This window comes from Scomber japonicus, chromosome 2 (genome assembly GCF_027409825.1).
Source record: "Scomber japonicus isolate fScoJap1 chromosome 2, fScoJap1.pri, whole genome shotgun sequence".
In the NCBI taxonomy this organism is placed as follows: domain Eukaryota; kingdom Metazoa; phylum Chordata; class Actinopteri; order Scombriformes; family Scombridae; genus Scomber; species Scomber japonicus.
Genome location: NC_070579.1, coordinates 29,243,829 through 29,266,218, shown reverse-complemented (window position 1 = coordinate 29,266,218; position 22,390 = coordinate 29,243,829). Strand labels below are relative to the sequence as shown.

The following is a 22,390-nucleotide window of genomic DNA, read 5'->3' as shown; positions in this document are numbered from 1 at the left end:
TCTCATAATAAAATTAACAAATACAAAAAACAGCCACACAGGGACAAGGTTCAACTTAAAAGTACATTAAAATTCTGCATAAATTAGAGACCTAAAGAACAATATTTCAGAGAGGTAATATAAAACTGTACATGACAATACATTTGCAATACATTACAATATTTATTCAAATACGGCAAAATAGCACCATGAAATAAAAAAAACAAAAATCAATTCTCATCCAAAACCAAGAACCACATTGTTGGAACAGTAAATGCATTTGTAATGTGAACAGAGAAAGCACAGGAAGCATACAGGGTTTTGTAGACAGTCTGTTACCTGGTTCGACATTATCTGGACAACAGTTTACTAAAGTATTGTGAAAGTACTCATGTGCGTTCATGCCCTTACTTTCTTAACTGTGGTTCTAATTTGATCAGGGGAATTAAATTTAGTAATAAAGTCTACATATGTTTTTAAAATTGTAAACTGCATTTATTATGGTGAAATGAAGCTTGTGTCTTACTTTGGTAAATTTTCTTTTTCCTACTTTTCTGTCTTTTTTTTCTTTCTGCATATCTCCTCTTATCGCGTTGACTTTCTTAGATGAACAGTCACTCTGATGATGATCAGTCATGGGATGCTAATTAGTCATTTTTGCATAAATTCCCACCCTCCCAAACCATCCCAAACCCCCCCACCCTCCTCCCTCTGACCCTCATGTCTCTGTTTACTGGCATGTTTTTTTTAAATTCAACCTCCTTCCCCTGATATGTTGAGGTGCGGTGAGGAGTTGTACAGTTTTTCTATCCTTATATCTGCGTGTTCCTTTATTCACAGGAAGTTGTTGGAGATCTGACGTTGGTGGTCGAACAAGTCCTCGAACTCAGCACTGTAAGCATCACCTGAATGAAACAAACAAAGAAGAGAAGTGAAATACGCAGCAGGGAATAGGAGGAGCATTGAGGTGTTGGATTAAGGTGGGATTTATGTGCACTGAAAACACTTTCACACTCTACCTGCGTGGCATCCAAACATGTAAACCCGTGCTCCATCATATTTGCACCGACAGCGCATTATGTTGTTCTGGAAATCAGACTCAGCCATGTCCAAAGAAGGGTTGACCTCCACCTGTAAAAAAGAAAAAGACCAGTGTTACAATGCTGGAAAATTTAGGTCAATCATACTCCTTCACTGTAATGCATCAGACAGGATTTATTTACTTATTAACCCCATTTCCATTAAGAGTCTTGTGCAGACAGACCCCCAGTCTCCACAGCCCCTCACCCTGGCAATTGGACCACTAGTGCAAGCAGTTTGAGGATCTCAGTTTTCTCCATACCATTGTGATAAGAGTAATTGCCCTATGTGCAGATGACATTTTACACTCATGCCCTTCAATACAGCAGTCAAAAGTATCCCCTGTCTAGTGGAACTGACCCATCAATGATTCCTGTACCTATTAATTAATACAGATTCACTCCACAACACTGAAAACCATTAAAGACAATCCTGAATATACTATCTCTATTATCAACAGGTATCTTTACAGGGTGCATAAAGATGAATCTTTAACACAGTTCAGTTCTCTAGTTTTCTAACAGAATTAATTTAGATTGGGAAATTATACTGAACATCAGATTAAGTACACTGTTGTTAACATTGTACAACATATAGATGCATGTTTTAGGAGTGTATTTTAGGATTTCCACTATGAAGGATTTAATACAATTTGATTATGTTAAATTTTAAGCTACAGTCAGCAGCAGCCAGTTAGCTTAGCCTTGCATACATGACAGAGGGGGAACCAGCTAGTGTGGCTGACCAAAAGTCTAAAAAAATCTGTTTACCAATACCTCTAAAGCACACTGAATATGTTATATGTAACAATATGTTTGTTAAAGCTGCACAAAATACACAAAAAGCACAAAAAGTCTAAACATTATTAGGTTCAGGACTATTTTTTGTCCAGGAGCAGTGACTTCCTGGGGTTCCCACTGGTTTCTTGGCAAAGTATCTTTCCGTAGTGTAGATTAAGGAAAGGAGTGTCTTTTTATAAAGTAAGGGAATAATTGAGAAAGTAACACTTTACTTCAGAAAGTGACTGAAACAACTGACTTTCACAGGGGGACTGAAAAGCCCTTTTCTATATGGCTCATGATGTATAAATTGGAGGTTGAGGCATTGCATGACATCACTTTCCACTGTTATCTGTATCTGTCTAGAGGAGAAAAAAAGGCCCTGAGATGGAGATGACAGTTTTGGTTTTTTAAGTTGCAGCCTATCATTAGGCTGTAGCCATGGTTAGTTGCTATGGTTTGTTGTTTTCCACCCTGTCTGTCTGCCTGCCATATATATAAGAAAAGCGCACAAATGAATTTTCCTGATGCACACATCAAACAGATAACCTGACCACACATTCAATAAAGTAACCCAGTTTCATTTTTTTTTACATACAGTATTATTTTTGTGGTTCCAATTATATTTATACAGAGCATGATTTAAGATGTAAACTATTCATAATTATGATTCTTTTTCATTACATTCTCAACCGAATATGCTGTCAAGCACTTCATATATTTTTAATATTGCATGTTGAGATGAGAGCAGCCAATGATTTCAGCATATATTTTATAGTCACGGTGTAAAACATTATATTAACTTGGTGGCAGTTGATGCCCTTTTAAAAGCTCTTGTAATAATGTGAAACAAAAAGCCCACAGCCTGTTTTACAGAACAATGAAGGTTGTCAATGTCATGTAAAAGACAGTGAGGTTGAGCAGCTGATTTTTAAATGACAGAGCAATCAGGAGCAATCAAGCTGATGTGACTCACCGGCTTTAATGTATGGTCCTAAAAATGGCTGCCACCCTGTCATTCTTGGTAAAGACTTAAAGAAACACCCAGCAGCATGAAAGATCTGCCCTTAATCTCTCACTTCTTACACAAATTTATGAGCAGCACAACTACTGTTGAACCACAATCACAGCCACAAAGTGCTGCTGGGTCACGTAGTCGTGGCAACAGTGGATCTCTGCTTTATGACATACATGTGGTTTGATCTCTTGAGATGTGGCTCATCACATGTACAGGATCATATAGTACAGAAGGACCACTCCTGCATATAGTTTACAGTCCACACATACAAACACACACACACACACACACATATGCAGCCAAGACTTAAACTTTTTTTTTTTTACGTAAACACTGAAAATAATTAGAAACTATAAACATAATCACTTTACTGAAAGTGAGCTATCAAGGAAAAAATAGAACAAATGACAGAGAGGGATGACAGATGAATAGGTCACCACAGCAGAGTGCATGTCAAGATGCAGGCGAGACACGTGCAGTCAAACCAACAAGCTCAGCTTTCAAACATAAACCTAGCTCTGTATGTAAAGTGCTGACAAAGCCTTTCCACCACCAATAAGCCCGTACTTTCTAAGGACCACAACTAACTACAGTGTCGAGTTTCCAGGTTCTAAATGTGAAGAGTTTGTTGGCTACACTAGGGAGAAAACGAACATCATTAAATATGGTATCTGCCAGCAAGGCAAGCACACTACACATTTGCTTATATCCTGTACTGACTGATGTCAAGGGGCCAGCCCTATAACCATGAAAGTCTGTCACTGACTGAGTGATGAAGTTACATCATTGGTTGGCTGAAGCAAAATATCCCAGAATGAGGCTCTGTAACGTTTCAAACACAGTCCAGCCATATACTAGGTGTTGATCTAGTCTTGTTAAAACTATTTTTAATTCTGTAGCTTCCTTGCCATAATAAACCATTCCATACAGCTGGATATTTTTACACCTAGCAATTTTAGAACAATTTCAAATTTTCCACTTTTAAGCAAACTTTTAGAGAAACTAGTTTTTAATCAGCTAAGTACCTTTTTAAACTCAAACACTAAATGGAAAAGTTTTAATCAGGTTTTAGGACACATCACAGCACAGAGTCAGACCTGCTAAAAATACAAAACTTGACAGAAACAAGTCTTCAGTTCTTTTGCCACTTGAGTGCTGTCTTTGGACCACTAGGTTTCTTTGTAATAGACTGAGTGAGCATATTGGCCTGTCTGGAGATGTGTTTAACTGGTTTACCTAATATCTCTGCTAAATCATTTTTAAAATACATATATGTAGATGACCACTCCTCCAAACATAATGAGATTATCTGTGAGGTACCACAAGGATCAGTTTTAGGACGATTCCATTTCATTCTGTACATGCTACCTTTGGGTAAGGTCATGAGCCATCTCTTTCCACTATATTATGCTGATCACATTCAGCTCTATGTATCTGAGTCTCCAGATGACAGCGGCCAATTGACTCAATTGAACTCAATCCAAGCCAAGAAGCAAGAAATCTAGGTGTGATTTTTGATTCTGATTTTAATTTCAAGGGTCGTGTGCAGGGTTTCACATAATTTTATCATTTGGCCTTGCACCAGAACTGCTTTTGGTGTATAAAGCAGGAAGGCTTTTGGTGATGCTTATTTTATTCTATTCTGTATTATCACCATTTTACTGTTGATGATTATGACTTATTTTATTCTGCTTTATATCATTAACATTTTACTGTTTTACTATAATTGATTTGTTTTTTATTCCATTAACCTTTATGTCCTTTTTAGTTGGTTTGGTGTGCATTTGTCTCTAAATCCATTTTTAACGTCATCCTATGTTTTCTCAATAGCTTCTAAAGCACTTTAAATTGCATTTGATTTGTTTGAAAGGTGCTGTGTAAATAAAGTTTGATTTACTGATAATAGTAGGTCTACTTTCTATATAAATACAGACTAAATTCATTTTCTTAAAATACCCACACACCCTAAAACTACATACATTTGTACACCTGAATGGCTGTAAACACAGCCAAGAACAATTTAGCTGAAATTATAGTCTTTTATCACAGCTTTCATCTTATGTGTGCCTTTAGATGTTGAAACCCTTGTGCTTGCTCTGTTTTTTCATTTTCTTCACTTTTGTTCGTGATGATCTAAGCTGCAGAGATCATTGATGCAATTTCACCATGGAGATTGAGGTGTCTCTACAGACAGCTAAACATACTGTATAAAAAATTAGGTGACATTTTACTTTGGGAGAATTTTTTCCATAATAAAGAAGCTTCCTTACCTGGAAGATGTATTCACCAGGTCGTATGTCTGTGATGTCGACCCACTGGCAGTCAATGTCATGACGGTAGGTGTCCCAGCAGCCAACTGAGATACCCTGCTCTCCCATGTTATAGCAGGCATACCGCTTGTGGATGCCTGGGAGTCCAAACAGAATGAGGAGAGTTAAAGAGAGAAACGTATGATTTGTACATGCTCTTTGCTGCCAGTCATTGTGGATTTGAATTTGTCTCTTGTACTTAAGACAGAAAAAAACAAAATGATTTAAATAACATATTTTTCCGTGACTTTAAAATGAATAGAGAGGATTTAAACTGCACAAAGCTTCATGAAGCCAAGATCAATTTGGGCCTGGCCTCTGATCTTAAAGTCTGCCACTGTCTTTGAAGGCTTATTATAGGATTTCAATTTTGCACTTTTATGTATCCGTAATTGTTGTCCTCTTGTCTGTCATGATGCTACATCGTTTCCAGATTCCCCCAAAAAGGCAGGTTTGTGTGTCATTAATCTGCAATCTATCTCACCATCAGGGCAGTAGGTGTCCTCCAGACAGAAGCTGGCTTTGTGACCTTCAGCTACCTTGGTCCCATTGAGGGTCAGTAGATCGTAGTGGGTGAACACCTCAATGCTGTGGTAGTGCCTGAGAAGTAGATTGGGATAGCATGATTAATTCATGAAGAAAGTGAAGAAAAAAGGACAAAAAGTAATAGAAAGAAACCAGATATCTGCTTTGAATTTGCTGCTGTTTTGTCTGTTGTTACTGCTGGAAAAAAACATTTATTTGAAATATAGCAACTATAAATCCTGTTATGTTGTTGAGAAGGTGTGAAAAAACACAAGTGGGCAGATGGATATCGAAAGTATCACTCTTTCTCTCATTAGAGAACCGTTCACAGAGCAGGTTCTACCATAACTTAGAGTCAAACCGTGTTTTTCCTGGTTGGGGAAGTAGTGATTGGCTTGTGGCTGAGAAAGACACTGAGCAGTGCCTCTAGTCTTGGGACACACAAACCACAACCGCTGAGATAAGAGGCCAAGCTACTGCAGGCCTCGTCATGGCTCTGACTGTAACAACTGGGTGACCAATGAGGAGGATGTTTATTGTAAACATCATTTTGCAGAATAAAGAATTGTGTTTATTGCGCTAAATAACAGACTTTTATAAGTTGTGTGTTATTTATAGTCCAGATCACTGCATTGTGCTGCACCCAGTGATCCCGTTTCACTTGCCAAATCTTTAATTCCCATTCATCGTTTGCTGCAGATGTTTAATTCTTTGACCTCTGGTAGCGACTGTGTTTTGTTTTCTAAAAGGCTGGTCCTTCTTTTACTTGTGCCATCTCATAATGATCCCCAGTCTTCTGCCATGGAGAAGGTTATGTAAGTTTTCTTTCCAACCAAGCTAAAATCACCACATTGTTACCCCTATCCGGTTGAAGGCGTAAAATGAGCAGTTGTTGGTTCAAATTAAAACTTGAAAGCTCCTCTAGGTGACACAGTTGCTCATAGTTCACACTGCAAGTTATGCAGCCTCTAATGTCTCCTATTCCCTCATTTAATCCTCCCTAGAGTCTTACCTGTGACACTGGTGCCATGTCCAACTTTCTCTGGTGGCCCGGGGTCGGAAATCAGCACGACCCATGTTCATGATGCGTGAGGAGAAGCGCAGTAGGCGGCGGTGTCCATAGGGCCAGTTCATCCTGGCAGCGGAGGAGGACAGACAGTTTTCCTCATTGGCACAGGTCAGCAGGTGGAGGGGTCTGTCCTCCAGGTAGGCTGTCTCTTGTACGAGCTGGGCATCCAATACAAGGTCAGGAGCGGCTGTCGAAGTAAATATGCAGAGTTTACTTCACAGTCATTGCCCAGCAAACACAAACAAGTGTGTGTGTTTCATTTTTTTGGCTCACTCTCTACACAGGTGACTCCTGCGGCCCTTCCATCTCCTCCTCTGGGACAGTACACGTTTGTGTTTCTGCGACACTGCTGGATAGACATCTCAGTGCCGATGCAGTGAGTTCCACTGAGAACCACATCACCAGCATCTGAAGAACCAGGCCAGTACCAAGTCTCCTGCATAGAGACACAAGGAGAGAATGTGCACATATAAAAAAGTTAGGGCTCATTTTTGTGCTGTAATGTTAAATACTTCTGGTAACACGTGAGCTCTGTCAGACCTAAAGGCAAATAGCAGCCTGTGAAATAAACATTATAACCCCACCCCACCCCCTGACTTTTTTATAGAAACTATCAGTACACATTATCACATTTTCCACTCTTTTTCACAATTTTAAAACTGCCTGTTAAATGTTCCCAGCAGCCCCCCCCAAAACACACTCACACTGCCCTTTCCATGCACAGTTCTATTTTCAGTTTGTTTGCTCTGTGAATTTCTCCCGAACTTTCTTCGCCTCTCTTTCCCACTTTTATTTTCAGCGTGCTGGAAGTGGACGTTTGAGAAGCCTGTAATTAGCCTACCTCAGGCCTCGGTAATAACACAGCAGCACAGACACACAAACAGCAGGACAGAGAAAACGACAGAAAGAGAAATATAGAAGCACAACCTTTTAGCCAGAAAAGGAGAGAAAAACAGCAAAGATTGAACATTTGTATTCCTTTTTGTCACTCACCTGGTGAGCTCTAGAGGCAAAGCCCAAACCCAGCTGTCGACAGACCACCATGGCCTCGTTGATGCCCCAGTTCTCACTGCAGACAGAGCCCCAGCGCTTCACTCCTCCGACCTCAATCAGCACCTCTACACGGCCCTCGGCTGGCTCTCTGCCTCCTGACAGACGCACCTGGAATTGGATGGAGGGCAAGACTGTTTGCTTGTGTATCCTGGAACATTGCCATATATCAGTGTGTATGCCTGTATGTGAACATGTACATTTGTTTTTGTGTTTGTGTGTGTGTGTGTGTGTGTGTGTGTGTGTGTGTGTGTGTGTGTGTGTGTTTCTCACCGTGGTCTGCACGCCAGTGTTGGGGACATTGCAGCGAACTGCTACATCACTGGTGTGTTTGCAGGAGTAAAGCGGCACCGGTCTGTGGTGACAGTCTGTAACGGACTGCTCCCTGCCTGTGCACTGCACACTGTTCATGTGGATGGGACCAGTACCTACAGAAGAAGGCACGGAGTAGCAGTTGATTGAATCACATGTCTTGCCAACCAAAGGCCAGATGCAAAAAGACACACTCACTCTAAAGCACACGCACACAGTTAAACATTAACATTAAAGTCTCTAAAACCTGATGGCTCTGCAGCCATAGATGTCCACAGAGAGGGATTAAAAGCCCAGACATGATCGGGAACTCTGATGTGGCTCTGAAACTGAGCTTAGCCAGAGAGCTTTCTGTCCAAATTACTGTACACTCCACCAGGGCCATGCTTTATAACCCAAAATAGTTACCAAAATGCCAAAATGGAGGAAAATCTTTGAACACATCTATGTTTGCGTAGGTGTGTGAGGCCTAGGCTGAAGCCCTATAAAAGCCTATAATTTGGCCTTAAATAGCTAAAGATGTCATCAAGTCTCGATTCAAGTTGCTCTTCTCTGACTGTGCTACCACGAGCTTTAACATGGACTCTGCACTGAAAAGATCCGTCTCTTACATATATTGTCACAAGACTGGTAAACTGGCCTGAGATTTGACATCGTCAATGCTCCATATTGACTTTTAATCCTGTTCATTATTTAGACATACTGTAACACAACCATAGCACCTACTTTAATAGAGCCCTAAAAGTAAGACTCAGCTGTTTTTTCCATGAATTACTTCATTAAGTCAAGCAGAGAGGAGGAAATGCACCCATCATTATAGGACATGCTATGTGCTCATTTGGGCAGAAAGATAATGGCAGGAAATGAACGTGATTACAGAGCTACTGCAGAGGTATGGCAACAATAAGTAGCGAGTGTGTGAAAGCAGGGTCTATTTCCGAGGAAAATGTTTAAATTTGTTTTTGTTAGACACTTTCGTGGCCATATTTCCGTGGCCACAACAAACGCAGCGCCAAAATAATCACAGTGGTTCTGAATGTTTGGTCCTGCTCAATGCTGATTGCCTGACATCCTGATTTCAAAGCTTTGCTAGCTGTTCACATATAACAGATTTATTTTGACAACAACACACTGCATTGTTTTTGCTGCTGGAACTTCGTAGTGTAGTTTACACTTGTATAATTGGTCATGGGTAGAACTCCTCAACAATCAGCTTCTCGGATTGAAGTAGACATTTTTGCAGGGTTTATTTATCTGCTTGGGTTCAAGCTTCTTGGAGTGCTGCATCGCTCCGTTAAGAAACACACATTTTCACTGAGAAGTGTTTAGTCTAAAGGATTGCTGAGTTAAACTGATCATGCTCAGGGGTGCATGTTGAACTCAGGCACTGATTCAAAGCCAGTCAGGTCATAACTGGTTATCACATCAGTAGCCAGGGGTCTTTGTGATATCCTTTATGATTTTATGAATGAAGTCACCTGATCATGCGGGACAACAGGGCAGATAAAGACCCAGTTAGAATTGTGTTCAAATATACAAACATCTCTCACCATAACCTCCTTAGTGACGGTGAGTAATGCATCACTGGAAAGCAACAGAAAGTGTGACCTAATGTGCACTACGTGTGTGGCTTTGTTTATGTGTTCCGTGTTACCTTGTCCCAGCTGAGCCTTGTTGAGGGCTTCCTTGGCCGTTCCAAAGCCCAGCTCCCTGCAGACCACGCTGGCTGCAGAGATGTCCCACAAGTGGTCACACACGGTGCCCCACTTCCCCTCCCTCAGCACCTCGACGCGGCCCTCTCCGAGGCGAGGCCCCGCCTTCAGACGCACTACGGGCTGGAAAGAAAAAGGGAAGTGAAAAACTGAACTTTGTGAATTGACAATTGAATACTTTAATTGATCTTGTTCATAATTGTTTTATCATAATCTTTTTAATCTAATTTTTTTTCATGTATCTGTTCTGGCACCTCCATCTAAAGACGTTTGCATTTGCATTGAGGATTTTTTCTGAACCAGAAACTAAGATCTTTATGGAAAGCTCTTTTCTTTCGGCTAAACTGAAGACAAAATAATATTTTCTTGACACGCTGGAACAGCCGGAGAAAATTAAAATAGCAAAATTACTAAAATTACTTAAATTACCCCTTGGGACAGACCATGGACGTATTATAGGAGGAAATAGTGCCTGGTGCATAAGCCAAAGAAAAGTTTCTGGCTTCTGCATTGTGTGGGCTCACTGAATATGGACAGAATTGTTTCTCCAACTCAGCCCTCCCTCCGCCACAGGGAATTTTTTTGTTGCAGTACTGCAAGTGGCCACTAGGAAAAATTGACAGCAAGGCTGAGTGGCGGTGCCATATTCAGCTCCCTGAATACATCCATGGGACAGACCGTTTATCTGATGCTGCTGGTTTTTTGCATATATTGTAATTCAGCTACTTCAAAGAGATTATTTGACTTTTCGGGTAAGAATCTCATTCGTGTTCTAATTTATGCACTACATATCAAGCAAGAGCCAACAGGCAACTACAACTTGTCTCATTCACGTTTCTGTTTGTGTCCAGATTAAAAAACACAGTGGGTTATTTGTGAACTTCAAAGGTGCTGGTAAGCAGATATATTTAACCTTTGGACAGAGCGAGTCTAGCTGTTTCTCCCCATTACCAGTTTTTATGCTTCGCTAAACTAGCCTGCAGGGTCTTGCTTCTGCTATTTAACTGACATACAGTTTAATTCTAACTCTTCAATCTATATTTTTTGGCTTCTCCATCCATACTGACCGCGACAGGGGGTGGTGCAGGTGCTCTGCCATTGCGTGTGAACTGGGATCCGGGGACACAGCGAACCACAGCGTGCATGCCTGCCCTGCATGGAACATCATTCCTGGGGAGGGACAACTGGGCCTGGCACTGTGACAAAGAGGGCTCCACTCCCTGACACTGCACCTTCTCCACCCAATAGCCCTTTTTACTGATCTGTGTCCTCAGCCTGGAAGGGGAATGGAGTGGTGAGGCAATAAAAAAACATAGATAGAGAGATTTGTGATTTTCCACATTCATGATTACTGATACAAGAGTGCTGCCAAGAGCAGATGTTGATTTTACCTGGAGGATGGATCTGCTAACTTAGAGTCCCACTGTTTCCTGAAAGACAAAGAACAAGATAATTAGATTTGTGTAGACATGCCAGCAACATAACTCTATGGATGGCAATGATGGTCCATCAGTCAGTCCAACATTTTTGAATTACTGAATGGATTTGTTGTGATATTTTGAACAAAGATTCATGGTTCCCAGAGGATGGGATGGCTGATTGTCCACGGTGACTTTTACTATAGCACCGCCATGAGGTTGACATTCATAATTAGGGTGAAATGTCTTGACAACTACTTGCTGTTATTGCCATGAAATTTGCTACACACATCCATGTTTCCTTTATAATGAATTGTATTAAAGATGGTGATCCCCCAACTTCTCTTCTAGTAGCAAAATCAAGCCAATATTCATTTTTTAGGTATACTTTGTGCTTACTGCTATGTTAGCATGATAACAAGATAAACTAAGATGGTGAACATGGTAAACATTAGGCCTAAACATGCCTCTAGACACCTGATAAGTGTTCGGCTTTACATCCAGTAGACAAAACAATCAGCTGTGCCACTGTCTGCTCTGGTGCTCCTCCCTCCTGCCCACTCTCCTCTTTTCTACACAATCATCCTCATCTCTCCCCCTTGACATCTCCTCTATCCTATCCATCAAACCTTATATAGACAAACTAGAAACTGTAAATATGAAGGAGACAAAACATGCTGGAAAGGGCGTGTGTTCTTTTGGATAAACATAGCTCTCACGCGCGAGACAGGGAGTGAAAAATTTACAATAATGGATCACATAATTCCCTCTGTCTTTCTTTCTGTTCTCTGAAACCACCACCTTCTTGTCATGTCTTTTTTTAGATCTCAGACTTCTACATTCATTGGTATTTCAGATTCAGTGTTTGTCTATATGTCTACAGTGGATGTCTGCTTTTGGGCATCAGAGTGGAAAAAATACTAAAGATTTGAATAAGCCTCTATACATTAATCCCTGCAAGAAGTCTTATTGAGGTCTGCCAACTCCAACAAAGTTTTCAAAACTGTGTCTAGTTTCATGGATATTACCTTAAACTAGAGTCAAAACCCAAGGGAAACAGTGTGTAACCTATACACATAATGAGGCCCTCTTTGCCTGGGCACACACACGACACACAGACACACAAACACACAAACACATACAGTACACACACACACACACACACACACACCATGCTACTGAAGAATAAAAAGGGAGAACTCAATAAAAAGAATGATTCACAAACCAGGCAGAGTCTGGGAAGTGTCCTTCTGACACACACACACACACACACACACACACACACACACACACACACAAATTACAACTAACCATTTGCATAAACCAGTGAAACCACAGACAGGTGCAGTGTGACTGACGCCCTTGAACGTGCCTGAATTAAATGAGTCAGAACACTAAGTATAGACAGGAGGAGATTACCATACATCCAGATTCATGATGCAATTAAATATTTTGCAGACTAAAAAGAGAGATGTTTCCCCTCCAGGAGAACCCCAGTATCCTGGTAATTCACAAGTTGTTATGCACGCTCTCAACATTAGATGAAGAAATGTGTGTGGAGCCGAAAGAAACCCACAATAGGCAAACAACTGCATGGAACATGTGCACCACATTCAATCCAACAACAGGCCCGACACTGAAGGGAAAACTGTATGTATGATTTCTTTCACAGTAAAAGTTTCCAACCTCAGATAAACTGTTACATAGTGTTATTTTGTGATGTTTGCTGCAGTCAATGAATGGAGAACAATGGAGACAACCAGTCTCATCACAGCTGGCCTCCTCTGGTGGATATATGTGTTTATCCTCTTCTGCAATGAACCCATTCAAAGTGGTATAACCTTCCTTTGACTCTCCCTCACATCTTGAAATCACAGCACATCCAATTGTGGAGTTTGAGAGGTGGAAGTACTCATATGCTTTTGGCCTATCTGGCTTCTTAGCTGCTATGTGCTCCACTATTTTCACCAGTGTTTAGTGTTGTGCAGGTAGTCTGGAGTGGGTTTATCTGAGCATTTCACTGAAAAAATACTGCCCATTGCATCTGGAAATGAACTTACTCAGGATAATGAGACTGAAAAAAAACGAAATATGCTAAAAACTGTCCGTTCATATTACACACAGTGATTTAAGTCATTATCAATCTAAGAATATTGATTAGTGTAGTTTAAAGTATAATTTTAAGCATGAAGTACTTCTTATTTAGTGAACCTTTATACATTCTACATTCATTCTACATTTTAGAGAAAACATATTTTTCCTTCCTTCTGTTTTTTTCTCTTCTCCTTTGTTTCATTACATCTTACTTTTTCTCCTACCCTCCGCTTTCATTTTTACACCAACTTTTTCCTCTTTTACTCTCTTTCTTTTTCTCCTCCTTCTTCACTTTTTTCATTTCTATTCCTTACTTTGCTCCTTTTCTTTTCTGTCTCCTCCTTTTTTTAATTATTTTGCCCATCTTTCTTCTTTCTTCTTCTTTTCTCTTTTATAGAGAAATGCTTGTCTGAAAGCATGGAAATTCCTAAAAGGTGATAAGTAAATAAGGTGGATATAGACTGAACAATAAAGGCAATCTTGAAATACAGATCTCTCTTGATGTGTGACTTTTTTTGTAAATGGGTTCTGTATGTATGTTCTGTGTGTGTGTTTGCATTTGTCTATTTGTGTGTGAATGTGTGTGTGTTTGTGTGTCTGTGTGTGTGTGTCTGCACAGTTTAAAATGTTTCATAACTTGGTGGTAATTCAAAAAGCGAGAAACAGACTGTAAGGGGGTGGTGTTAGTTCATGGGGTGGAGGAGGGTGAAGTTGGGGGAGGGTGAGTGTTACCCGTATAATTGCCTGCTCTGCTTGGCAGTGTCTGGTGTGCGGTCGAGCAGTAGCATGTCGGTTCACACACACCAGACATGGAAATATGCACATACATATCAACTTTCCTTGCCTTGCCTCTGTAAAAACAAAGCCCTTTAAAACCCCATGTGTCGTTTACACAGTGTTAGGGTCAGCATGCTGGGAAACAAGGAGCGAGTGATGTAAGACTGAAATCTCTGTTGACTGGGCAACATTTTTAAGCATTGCCTGACTTCAAAGCAAGAGAAAAAACAGGTTTGGGTTTTCAGAGCCATTTCAGCTTTCTTATTGAGAGCTAAAAGCACTGCCAATGATGTTCCTCATCACGTTGGAACAAAGCTGAAGCTCAGTCACTCGTACATTTACAGGAATTGAACCACAGCATCAAGCCTTAGGCTCAACAAACATGTTCTGATAAATCCTTTTTACCAGGAGAAGACTCTCTTACTTCTCAGGATCTTCAGCTGGATGCCACTTTTTTGTGCAACCCAGACTGCACAATACCATAAGCCACACTGAAAAGAGAAGCTGACTGTCAGGCAAGGAGACATAACCTGTCATTATACTGCATGAGTGCAAAGCTGCCTGACTGGAACAATCAGCTCACTCAAGAAACAGCAGGTTGCCACACTGACTCCACAACAGCCCTTAGACAGCCCCATCAACCTCCATGGAACGAAAACTCAAAGGGGTCATAATGATGTACTTTCCATGAAATGTGGCTTTTAGCATAATTGCCACAAAGGCATAAAAAGTCTTTAAAAAAAGCCGTAATTGAGGAGGGGAGCAACAAGGAGCAGGGGGTAAGAGTGAGTAAATTAGTGGAACTGAAGAAGTTACTGTCAGCCTCAAAGAGAGTGTGGATGTGATGAAACAAGGGAGCTGGAAAATGGCTTTAGCACTTGCCTTTTGTTAGCACAGCTAAATGGGGGAGTGTTTAAAACATCTGTAAAAATGCGCTGAGCAACTTAACAGGCAGAGACAAAGGCAGTCACACCAAAAAAACAACCACATGGCCACAGAGAGAAGTGCTGACACAGCGAAGGGTGTGCAGCAGGTTCAGTTGGAAGAATATTCTAGATTAGAGGATCTCTCAGACCATAATTACAGCTGTTCAAGTGGACACAAACCCCAGAGAAGAGCAGGCACGGACCACAGCCAGGACAGTGGGCAGCACCAGGAGGATATGATGTGACTGTTATCATAGAGATAAACAGAAACAGAGACGCTGGCCGCTCTGTGAATCACCATGTTGGTTTTTCTCCTTTGGAGACCATAAACATCTGTACAACATTTTATGACAATCCTTGTAGAGATATTTCAGTCTGGACCAAAGTGGTGGACCATCCCACTGACAGACAATACCCCGGTTAAAATATTTATTGTAACTAAACAATCACAGTTTCAAGCTGGAATACCTTGGAATACATGAACAGACGTGGCACCAGATGCCAATGATCCACCTTGCATGGTTTGTTAAAAAAAACAAACAAAAAAAAAAAACTTTCATTCCCCCCCTCAGCTGTTTACTGTTGGACAAAAATGGCCGCTCCATTCATCTCCCACGTAGCTGGGTGGAGGTTGACAAAAAACAAATACTCTGTCCCAGTCCAGTCTTTAAACAAGCTGCTGGTTGGGTTTTTGCCATAGAAATATGATACCTCTCCAGTCAACTAAAGGTGTTTTTCAGCATTTTTGTCTACAGTAGTGACATATTTACAAAGTTAGCATAAAGCCAGTCTGGCTTTTGATAACATATTTGTTCCATTTGTGACTTGAATGAAGCATCCACTGAAGTAATGTGAGGACAAGTTGGTAAAAGTTGAGTTTAGTGTTTTTCATGTAACTGAACCTCACAGCACTGAAGAAGCCCTGAGTAATAATTAAGCAAAAGTTGAGGAAAAATGAGGAGAAACAGCCTGCATCCTAATGCCAAGCAGAGTGCAGGACACAAGGCGTAATTTTTGGCGACATGGAGAGACAGATGGTGCAGGGCAGGCCAGTGGTCAGTACAGTCGTCCTGTTAGCCAAGCCATAAAAAGACCTCTGTGGGCAGACAGACAGACACACAGAGGGCTGTGTTTGCATGTGCAAAGGCATGTGTTTGCGTGTTTATTTGTGTGTGCACGTGGATTTTGGACATAGTTGATGTAAGGCCTTGTAGGGATATATTAGCATGTGTGTAAATGAGGTATTGGGGTTTTGATGGTATGTGTGTAAGGGCTTTGAAGGTTCATGTAGGTGCCTCTGGGGATATTTATGGCTGAAGGATAAGTAAGATTAGACATAGACATACAAATCAGCATGACAGCCTTGACATTATTGGTTTAGCAAATTGTTTGTCTTATTTCTGAGGTTTTCTGTATGCTCTACTAAATGTGTATCTATGACTGGACTACCCAGGCAATGTCAGCACATTGTAAGTTTAAGAAAAGAAGGAACAAAAGAAAACATGTTAGTGTACAGTACAGTGAAAGGAACCTCTAATAAGGGAAACAAACAATTGACCTTTCAAGTTGACATGGCAAACTTGTTAGCACATCAAGCTGATATTGAAGACCTTTAACATTAATTTGGATTGAATTTAGATCTGACAATAATAATAATAATAAGATAATGCTGTGAATGTAAATTGTGATTTGACTCCTCAGTGATTTTAATAATACATACATAGAAATCAAATTGTTTCGATGGTGAATCAAAGTACTACTGATTAATTATGAGTTTACCAAACTATGTTGGAGAGGTTTCATGTGAAGACACCATGATAATGATGATGATAATCTTGTAGTCTTGTAGTGTAGACATTAATAATATGCTCTCTAGGACTATTTTAAAGATCTGTGTTGAGGCCCACTCAACCAATGGGGCAGACTGACCTGGCAGGCGGCCGGGCTCGGCTAATGTGACAGTGGACATGCCAACTGTGGTTGTACTAATGAAAGCAGTTGTGGTTAACCTCTACTACAGGGGGGATGGAACAGCAATCCAGGCATGGGGCCGCCTAATCCGCAAAGGGATGTGTCCACCACACTTTTCCATCCCTTTCATAACCATACACACACACACACAAACACACACACACACACACACACACACACACACACACACACACACACACACACACACACACACACACACACACACACACACACAACACACATACACACACAGACACCCTTATGCACATCTACTCTTTTTCTGTCTCCTTCCTCCGTCCAATGTCCCATACTCACCTGTAGGCATTTTGGTCAAACGCTTCTGCAGCAGGGAATCCTAACATGCCACAGACGACACGGCTGCTGCTGAGGTCCCAGCCCTGGCTACATACATGACGCCATCTCCCAGCATGCTTCACTTCCAGCACTCCCTCTGTCACCAGACCGCCATGGTTGCCGGACAGCACAGGTCGAAGACGAGCTTCTTCTAAGTGAACCCTTGAAGATCCCTGTCCACCATAAAACAAGCAATTTGTTGAAAGAAGATTCATAATTGAGCATGGCAGTGCTTTATCCTAGAAAAAGTTTTATACCAGAGGATAGAAACAGATCTTTTTGTCTTGCTTTAAAGGCCGTGCACTAACCTCAACCCACATCGACTAAGCTTTTGTCATGCACATTAAAACAGGATTCATCTGAGTTAATAGACATGACTTCATCTTTGCTCAAACAGCAGTTGTTTCACTTAATTAACTGCAAACAGCACACAATTTAGAGAAGAATAACATGATAAGATGCTATCCTATGTCTCTAATCATCATACCCTTTAATCATCCACATTACATAGGCAGCAGGAAGGAAACTACCAGAGAACAGAGACTTTGTTTAATGTGTAGGGATACGTGGTGAAGACAGTGTGAACTCTGGCAGGTTGAAATGAAATGCAAACAAAAGCAATAAATGTCTTGTCATTTCCTTGCAAAGAGTTGGAGCTGTCCGGCTACTGGTTGTTGGCTTCTGAACTTCAGGCACTGTGCTTAAGAACTGGATCTGGAAAAGGTCTGGTTTTAGGTTAGTCTCTAATTACATATGTCCACTGGCCTGTGGCTCCACAAATGACATTTATGCATGGGAGCCTGAATAAAGTTTGAGTGGGCTACTTTGGTGTGTACTAAAAGTTGTGTGTGGGTCTGTGTTTGTGTGTTTTTACCTGTGTGTTGTGTGTATCTGTCTCCAGTCCCATGTCTGGATAAACAGGCTCTGGTTCAACATGGTTCCCACTGAGCTGCTGCTGCCGCTCAGACTGTGACTGCCTGTTCGCCTGCCCCGCTGCCCGTCTCGTTGTTTGTGGAGCGCTCCTCGTGTCCTGTCTCTGCCTGTAGGTGGTGCCACTTGCCAGATGTGTAGGTAGGTCGTGTCCTTGAGGCGAAGCTGAGCTGACCTGCTGGTCTGCTCTGGCACGATTCCGACGCAAAATCTGGATCTCATGGCCATTCTCCTGTGGTGAGATGCTGCTGCGACGTGAAGATGGGTTACGATGGAGAGCGATCTCATGGCCTCTTGCATTCGAAGAGGAGGTTTGGGCTCGGGCTGCAGGTGGTGCTGGGGGTGACACAGATTGTGATGGGCTTCTTTGTCTTGCTTGGCTTGGCTGCTGCCTGGAGGATGAATGGGCCTCCTCCAAAGCGGGGGAGTCAGGTCTCCTTTCTGGGCTGCAAATGACCCCCAGGTCTTCAGCGTGGGAGCAGTCATTGACCCCCCAACCATTGGAGCGACAGTCTGCAATAGAGAGCTCTGAGCCTCTGCAGCGCACATTGTCCAACCAGATCAGACCTAACAGCAAAAAAGGGCAGTAAGTCATTGAATCAAATAAATAAATACATCAGTAAGCAGTTTAGGCATTTAAAATAAAATGTTCTTGGCAGGACATACCTTGCCCCTGGCCAAACTTGGCACTGTGTGCCCACGTAAAGCTGCGTTGAAAGCCCAACTGTCGGCAGACCACATTGGCCAGATTCAGATCCACCTCGTCATCACACACTGTGCCCCAAGCACCATTGTAGAACACCTCCACACGTCCCTCATTTGCACCGCGCCGTCCTACACCTGCAAGACGTACAAGCACTTCCTGGGAAGCCAGTGGAGGGGGGTAGAGAAGAAGGAGGAGGAGGAGTGTGGACAGGGAGCTGAGGCACAGCATCCTGGAGGGGGAAAAAAGGACATTGAAAAAAAGCTGGTGGGAATGAAACAGAAGTTGTGTGACATCAGGTGAAGATGATGGGAGTGATACAGAAACCAGAGAATGTGAATATAAAGTAGTAACCCCTACATAATAATGCACACAGTACCACAAAAATCCCCCAAAATCACGCATTCCTTTCTCTGACAAAACATATAATTAGAAACTCTTCTTACTCTTGTGGGACGTTCCACTGTAAAACGAAAGATTGATGGATGTTTTTATCCTTTACAATAATCAGAGTCATTTAAAGGACAGGCAGACGACTGAGAAGTGCAGCCCTCAGTCTGAACCAGTCAAGGCAAGGGGGTAATAACCAAAGCTAAAAGTAGCCTCTCCATCCAGCCAACGGAAACTTTGGCTTTCCGCAAACCCTCAAGCTTAGTTGCATGCATTTAGCCAACAGACACAAAAGCAAATAAACACAGTCATAAAAATGTTCTCACACATAAATAAAGCACCGGGTCTGTGCCTGTCAGAGACATTTTGGTTAACGAGCAATGATTAATTCATCCTCAGCCCACCTTTAAAACTTTTTTCTCCTAATAGAGAGGAAGAAACTGGAGAAAAGGAGCAATCTGAGGAAGAGGGGAGGATGAGAGAGGCACCTTAAAGTAGGGTCAGAGGTCAGTACAATAATGCTCTACATATGAGTAACACACCAACATCCATAATACATCAAACAGTACAAATAAATATCTGTAAATAAAAGAGGTAACTCAGACTAAGGTGAGTGTGGATGAATTCAAACAGCTGCAGGAATGAAATCTTATATCATGGATAGATGTAAAAAAAATAAATAAAATAAAAATAGGGGAAAACCTGAAACAAAAGGTGAAGTGAAGATAAGAGAGAAAAGTCCTGAAGTTGAACTCACCTATCTGTTGATCTCAGCCTGGAGTCACTGGGAGAAAGAAGGGAGAGAGCACTGGAGGAAAAGAAGGCAGCGAGTTTGGTCCTGATGGCTCTCTATTCTCCTCTTTTCCCTCCCTCTTTATTTTTTCTGTCACTCCCTCCAATCTGCTGCTTCATCCATCCCTCCCATTTCCTTAATTTATGCAACTTTTCTCTCCTTTTCATCTGGTCACGTTTATCCTTTACATCACCTATCACCCATGAAAGGAATACTGACCACAGAAATCAAGTAAACAATCCAAAACATAGTAAATAAGTTGTTTTTTTTGGTACTTCAGCTGTCATATTTGAATATTAATATTTAGCTAACCCAAAAACAGATTTGTTAACACTTGTTTTAAGTGCATATATGCTGCCACCCTGCATCAGGTAGTTCAACCCAAGCCAACTACTCTGCCCCAGGCTGGTCACGTGGTTTTGACATACGGCCCACGTGAGTTCAACTTACAAAACACTGTGATTTTATAAGCATCTCTTGCCTTCTTCCTCTCTCCTTATTTTGCAATGTGCTCAAATGCATAGACTTAGATCTATAAGTAAATATTTGTTTTAATTATTTGTGTTTGAGAGTCTCCCCCAACCCTGACTTTTAATCTCATTATAATGCTTAATGTAAAAATAGAGAAAAAAGTCACTTTCCCATCTGATGTCTAACCCGCACAATGGTAAAATCATATGCGCGCACGCACACGCACGCACACACACACACACACACACACACACACACACACACACACACACACACACACACACATAAACACACAGTACTTGGCAGTATCCCTTGCCCACAGTTCGTGGTGTCATGAAATAAATACTATGTGTGCTACAGCAGTAAGAATGGAGCTGCCTGTCTGAATGTTTTTTCTCTTTGCATGAAGTTAAGTTTCATAACATCCTCAGTCGTGGCACCTTCTCACTTGAAGGAAGCTCTCTCTAAGAATAGAGATGGATGGTGGCTCACATTTACGTAAATGCACAGATATTCCCAAAGATGAGCTATGAGATGACCCAAAAGTAATCAAACATGAAACAGAAACACATTAAATCTACAGTGATTTATGTCATTTTTAGAAAAAAAATTCCTTTAAAAAGTTATTGCTGGAAGTTTTTTGATTAACTTGAGTGCAGCTTTACAAAGAAAATGTGATTAGTTTTAAAGTGATAGTTTTTAGTCTTTGTAACTGATTTAATCAATATCTAAAACATAATGTGTGGATATTTTTATATAAAGATGGTGAAGTAGTCCTACAATACGTTTTTTAGGTTGCTTGTGTGTTAGAGGAGTAATAGATGAGATGTGACAGGACAGGAGATAGTGAGGCCAAGAGCTCACTCTAGTGGAGTAAATCATTATTAGTATAGTGGAACATCAGTCTCAAATGTGACAATACTACAGTAGGTCAGTGTAGAGAAATGCTTGTTACATCCTGTTTTATTGTGGTGTTTCCTGTCTACAGCTCTGGGGTGATCATCTGACTTCTGGGTTGAACCCTGCAGCTCTCTCTCTCCCCCTTGCTGTGGTGCCAAGTATATACTTTATTTATTCTAATAAACTTTCATCCAGTAAACGTCTATCCGCGTAGTGTGTTCATTTTGTTTGGTGTTTGAGCCAGCGACTACTTAATAATGGGAGCTCCTCCGGGATCTAAACATAGTTCTTTAAGTTTGTGGTTAGTTAGTGAAGTCATTTATGTATTGCCACATGAGGCAGCATCTCTTTGTTGTGTTTGTGTTGTGTGTGGTAACTTCAAGGTGGCCATTCGCGTGAAGACAAGTAACCCTAACCCTAACCACTTCAGGTAGGTGGGCAACTGGGTTACTACCACATTAGGGAATTATTAAGCATCTAAAACAAACTGTTTTAAGAACAGAAAGTGGTAACACATGAACTATGTGAGGCCTGCTATGCAAGTGTACCTACCTTAACATGCTCAACCAACAGAGCACCAGTCTATAAAGGCTGTTCATAACAGCTTAAATAAAAAGTGTCTTTTATAGTTAGCTCTAAAATACAGTATATTTGTTTATAGAGAATGACACAGTTAATGAACTATTTTATTGGACAACAACTAAACATAAACCCAGAGAGAGTGTTCACTTTGACAGAATTATTAAAATCTGTTTATTTTTAATCTAGTTTTACACCCAGGTTTCCACATTTAAGCCATTTATGAATTGATTTTACACAGCAGTGTTTGG

The 22,390-nt window shown here is 41.1% G+C and overlaps 1 protein-coding gene across 1 annotated transcript; it reads right to left on the bottom strand.

Moving 5' to 3' along the window:
- Nucleotides 1-813: 813 nt before the first annotated feature.
- LOC128370439 (lysyl oxidase homolog 4-like) lies at nt 814-19,237 on the bottom strand. The gene is made up of 14 exons (XM_053330967.1): nt 18,970-19,237; nt 18,248-18,870; nt 17,335-17,546; nt 11,225-11,263; nt 10,901-11,108; nt 9,776-9,956; nt 8,083-8,237; nt 7,753-7,920; nt 7,033-7,195; nt 6,703-6,946; nt 5,650-5,765; nt 5,127-5,263; nt 999-1,110; nt 814-884 (listed from the first exon to the last, which is right to left on the bottom strand). The coding sequence occupies exons 1-14, from the start codon at nt 19,235-19,237 to the stop codon at nt 814-816; spliced, it is 2,697 nt and encodes an 898-aa protein (XP_053186942.1).
- Nucleotides 19,238-22,390: the final 3,153 nt, after the last annotated feature.

Excerpts from the sequence above, each read along its gene's own strand:
- LOC128370439 (XM_053330967.1), bottom strand. The coding sequence starts at position 19,237 with ATGCTGTGCCTCAGCTCCCTGTCCACACTCCTCCTCCTCCTTCTTCTC. Across the intron at positions 9,957-10,900 it reads CTGCACCACCCCCTGTCGCG|CCCGTAGTGCGTCTGAAGGC; the intron begins GTCAGTATGGAT and ends TTTTCTTTCCAG. Across the intron at positions 6,947-7,032 it reads AGGAGTCACCTGTGTAGAGA|CCGCTCCTGACCTTGTATTG; the intron begins GTGAGCCAAAAA and ends TTACTTCGACAG.